This window comes from Cajanus cajan, chromosome 6, assembly GCF_000230855.2.
Source record: "Cajanus cajan strain Asha chromosome 6, NIPB_CcT2T_4, whole genome shotgun sequence".
Classification (NCBI taxonomy): domain Eukaryota; kingdom Viridiplantae; phylum Streptophyta; class Magnoliopsida; order Fabales; family Fabaceae; genus Cajanus; species Cajanus cajan.
In genome coordinates, this window is record NC_138522.1 from 38,867,882 (window position 1) to 38,872,321 (window position 4,440).

Below are 4,440 nucleotides of genomic sequence, written 5' to 3' on the forward strand. Positions count from 1 at the left end.
TAACAATAATGTATGTCAGATTGTCTGTCTCATTTACTACTTTAATAGAATTTTCAAACTTCAATACAACAATCTCATTAAAAAAAAAAAATTAAAGGCATGTGTTGTTAAATATATACAATAAAAGAAAAATGTTGATAATAGGTTGAAATTTAAAATATATTTTATAAATAAAACGAAATGATAATAATGAGGAATCAAAATATAAATTTTTTCTTAATACAGAGATTTCATATAAAAAAAATAAAGATAATTTATGAATTTACAAGTTATAGAATAAATTTTTTAAATAATTTTGATTGTCTTTTTTAATACACAATGAAACTCTAACAATTAATATGAAGAGAAAAATTAAGAGATATTAGATAAATTATTTCAATATGTAAATTATTTTTTAAAAATATTTAATTTTAATTTTTCAGAATTTATGTAAATTAATGAGTGAGAAAATTAAACACCAAATACATAAATTCTCTCCATTCATTACCGCATAAAACAACGATACAACTTTTATATGTATAAAGATAAAGATGTATAAAATACTGTTGAGTTCGATCGTTAAAAAAATGTAACACGTCAAAATTTAAATGTACACAAAACCATTCTGAATGACGTATTATTAAAAATGGATTTGAAATGAAATAATCTATATTTAAAATGTATAGGTTACTCGAGTACAATTAGTTGGCTTATCATTTGGGTAGTGGAGGTGTTGTCTTCCTTTGTTGCAATTTCTTAAAATTTCTGTTTAAAGAATGTTGCTTCTTCTCTCTTCTAATAAGTATTGTGTTTGAAAAAAAAATTGGTGTAATTTTTATTTAAAATAAGCGTGATATTAATTTTAAAAAATTATTTTCATTTGACTTTCAATAATTAGTTTACTATAGTATTAAAACAGAAATAAATTTTAAAGTCACATTTAAAATGTCATTTTTCAAATACAAGTTTTTTTTTGTTGACATTTATATCCAAGATCATAATGTTAAAAATATAAACCACACAAAGATTTTTTTTATAAAAAAAAAAAAAAATTTAGTGAGGTGGGCCCACTAAAGGAGATGAAAGTTTTTCTAGTGTCTTTTTTCTGCAGACATGTAGTCCTTCTTCAACATCATATTTATTCTCTTTTCTACAATGTAAAGTTGCCATAATGACATTAGACTCAAAAGGTCTTCAACAAAGAAATTCTATACAACAATTATGTGACTTAAAGCTTGGAAGCAGCCTAACAGGACACTTTATTTTTAATATAGAACAGAGGCTATATTATGGACTGTAATTAAGAATACTGTATGTGTCTGTAACTATATTTAGGTTTGCATTACTTTTTCTCAACTCCAAAAAATGTTTAATGTTGCACTAGAGACTTTCATAATTTACAAACAAAATAATATGCAAACCACCAATGAATGCTCACTTTTCTTGGTGTATATTACAAATCATTTCTCAATTGCATCTTCAGGTTGGATTTCATTGTTGAACATGATCCGAGGCTTGCCCATGCTGAAATTCAGAACCCTTGCGTTCATGTTATACTTGATCACCCCATCGTACAACATCCTTCTTATATAGTGCTCTATGTCCGAACCAATCAGGCGAAGCGTGTATTCTGTCAATGGAGCACCCTGCTTTGCATCATCACAGGTTAGTATTTCAACACACACAACACAACTAGCTTAAGCACATATCTAAAATCTCATGCCTCTCCCTTTCATACCTTATTGGGTTAATTACCCACTAGATTGTCAAGTACTATAGCATTAAAACTTAACACTAATCTAAGACCAACACACATAATAATAATAATAATAATAATAAAAAGTGGTAGTAATAAGTAAAACTAATCTAATCTAAGAGAGGAAAAAGAACTTGGAATGTTTGTTAATTAAGGAAAGTACCTCGTAGTGATCGACAAGCTCCTGGAAGTAAGAATAAACCATGTTGCAGGTGTCAGGATTCCACACAAACTCATCAGTAGGATCAAGAATAAGGGTGAGCTTATCCATCTGGGTTTGATCAAACTCGCAGGTAACTGGGTCGATATAGGCTGCAAAGATCCTGACATGGCGAGTGGCGCAGCTCAACCACTGGCCTCCATATTCCCTTAACATGTTTTTGCTCCTCACATTCACCTGAGGTTCCACTGGCCTTGGTTTGGTTCCTTTCGGCTTCGGTTTCTGAGTCTCAACTTGTCCCTGCTCTTGCTGTTGCTCTTCTTCCACCTTGGCTTTCTCTGCTTCCTCAACATCGCTTTGTTGTTGGGCTGAAATCAAAAATGGTCTCCGGTTTCTGACTTGCCTTGTTCTTCCTCCGCTCCAACCCACCATGGGTAATTTGGTGGAAACCATGTAGGAGCAACTTGTGGCCATGGTCGTAGCTAAGGTTTAATTTCGTGGTGCGTGGTTGCGTTTAATAGAATACAAGGTGCTATAACTTTGCTAGTAGTTATGGACCTTCTACTATGGATAAGATTTCTATTATAACTCCACGCGCGGGTTTTTTTTTTTTTTTTTTTGTGGTCACTCAAGACTGAAAAAAGAAAATTTTCTTACAATTGGTGAGTGTGTGTGTGTTTTATTTTATTTTATTTTATTATTATTTTTTATTATTATTTTAATGGAAAATAATCTTGTTCAAGCCATTAATGCCGTACCACTATAGATTATAGACAGAGAAGACTACTTTTCCTTTTCAAAGGATCAAGCAATTTACATGGAATTGAGAAAGTATTGCGTGTTTTAAGGACACATGGTTCCTATTTAATTTATACATGAAATGTAATATGTGTATATGACATGTTAATATATCTTTTTAAAATTAAAAAACTTAAATACATGTCTTATATCTTAGAATTATGAACATTTAATTTTCTAAAATCACTTGATAATTTTTTCTTTAGACAAGAATGTGATCCTTTTTTACGTCTAGAGATTTTTGATAAGGGAAAGATATATATATATATATATATATATATATATATATATATTAAATGATTAAAAAAGAATATTTATTTAATAATTGTGTGTATCTCTTTAATTAGACATTTCTAATATGTGAGAAGATACGCACCTTTTAGACGAATTGCGTGTTTAGACATATATTATTTACATAATGCATGTTTGATTTTGCGTTAGAGAATCAATTTTCCTCTTAAAATTAAGTTAAAAAAAAAAGGAAATTGGCATAAACAATCCTAAGCCATTTCTTAGTTGACGTAAGAACCAATCTTGAGTTGCTTCTTATTTATCCACATTTGAATGTAGTTGACATATTACCAAATGTAACACTGTATATATATTTTTTTAATTATTGTATTTTATCAATAATTCTTGATTTTGATCAAATTGGCAATTGCATGTTGAATTTCTTATGACATATGAGTTGTTAGTGATGCGTAAATATATTTTGGGGCAATGCATATTTGATTTCCTAGGTTTTAGGTAAAGGGAGGACCAATTCGTAAGTTTGTTATATGCAAAACTCATCATAGCGTCGAGTGTGATTTCATCAGCTGTGGTTTGAATGATATTGAACATGATGTGAGAGAATTGTCTTTACTTGAATTGACATTAGGTGCTAAAGGAGAGACATTGGGCACGAGGAGAGAGACTTGTCTCTACTTGGAATGGGACTGAATGTGGGGCTTTTCCATGCCAGGCGTGAGGGCCCAAAGATCACTACCCCATCCACACTAGCCACGAGTTGAATGGGGTTAGGCATGGACAAAGAAGAGGACTCCCTACCTCAATGGTGTTAGGTGTAGGATGAATAGCACCAAGCTCGGATTGCCTCATAACAACTTATTGTTTATATGATTAATTGGTGAACATGGATAGGTTAAATGAATTTATTGCATGTTGTGTGTTGCTAGGTGTGGTTGGATATATATATATATATATATATATATATATATATATATATATATATATATATATATATATATATATATATATATATATTGATCTATGATAATATGTGTAGATGGTTGTATGGTTGAACTATTGAGGTGCAATTGTGTTGTAAATTAATTGGTGTTGTTGGATATATATTAATTGATCTAGGGTAATGCATATAGATGAATATTGTTGAGGTGTGATGCTAAGAGTACTTTAGGCATGATATGTTGAATATTGTTGACCTATTGAGGTGTTGATATTAAGAATGTTATAAGCATTTAAACATGTTAATTGACTTAGGGCTAAATGAGAGGGTATTTTCAAAGTTGGATATCCTATAGTGTGAATATTTGTGTAGTGCTCTATGAGTCCAGTTGTTGAAAAACCTTCCTTAAGTAAGCATTATTTCTTAGAGTGGATCGTTGAGTTTCCTTTAAATCCTTAGTCAATGTTAAATTATGGTATGAAGTCAAAGACTACAATCCTTATCTAATTACTAGAGAAGTTTGTGGTATTGTGTTACTCATTTGGTAAGTATACCAAT

General features: G+C 30.3%; 1 protein-coding gene across 1 annotated transcript; it reads right to left on the bottom strand.

The window, feature by feature from the left end:
• Window positions 1–1,295: 1,295 nt before the first annotated feature.
• NDHM (subunit NDH-M of NAD(P)H:plastoquinone dehydrogenase complex) lies at window positions 1,296–2,449 on the bottom strand. The gene is made up of 2 exons (XM_020357491.3): window positions 1,899–2,449; window positions 1,296–1,625 (listed from the first exon to the last, which is right to left on the bottom strand). The coding sequence occupies exons 1-2, from the start codon at window positions 2,367–2,369 to the stop codon at window positions 1,440–1,442; spliced, it is 657 nt and encodes a 218-aa protein (XP_020213080.1). The 5' UTR covers window positions 2,370–2,449; the 3' UTR covers window positions 1,296–1,439.
• Between the last annotated feature and the right edge of the window lie 1,991 nt (window positions 2,450–4,440).

Bases quoted from the DNA above. Each gene is read 5' to 3' on its own strand.
- NDHM (XM_020357491.3), bottom strand. From the start codon at position 2,369: ATGGCCACAAGTTGCTCCTACATGGTTTCCACCAAATTACCCATGGTG. The intron at 1,626-1,898 runs GTACTTTCCTTA...GATGCAAAGCAG, and splicing joins AGCTTGTCGATCACTACGAG to GGTGCTCCATTGACAGAATA.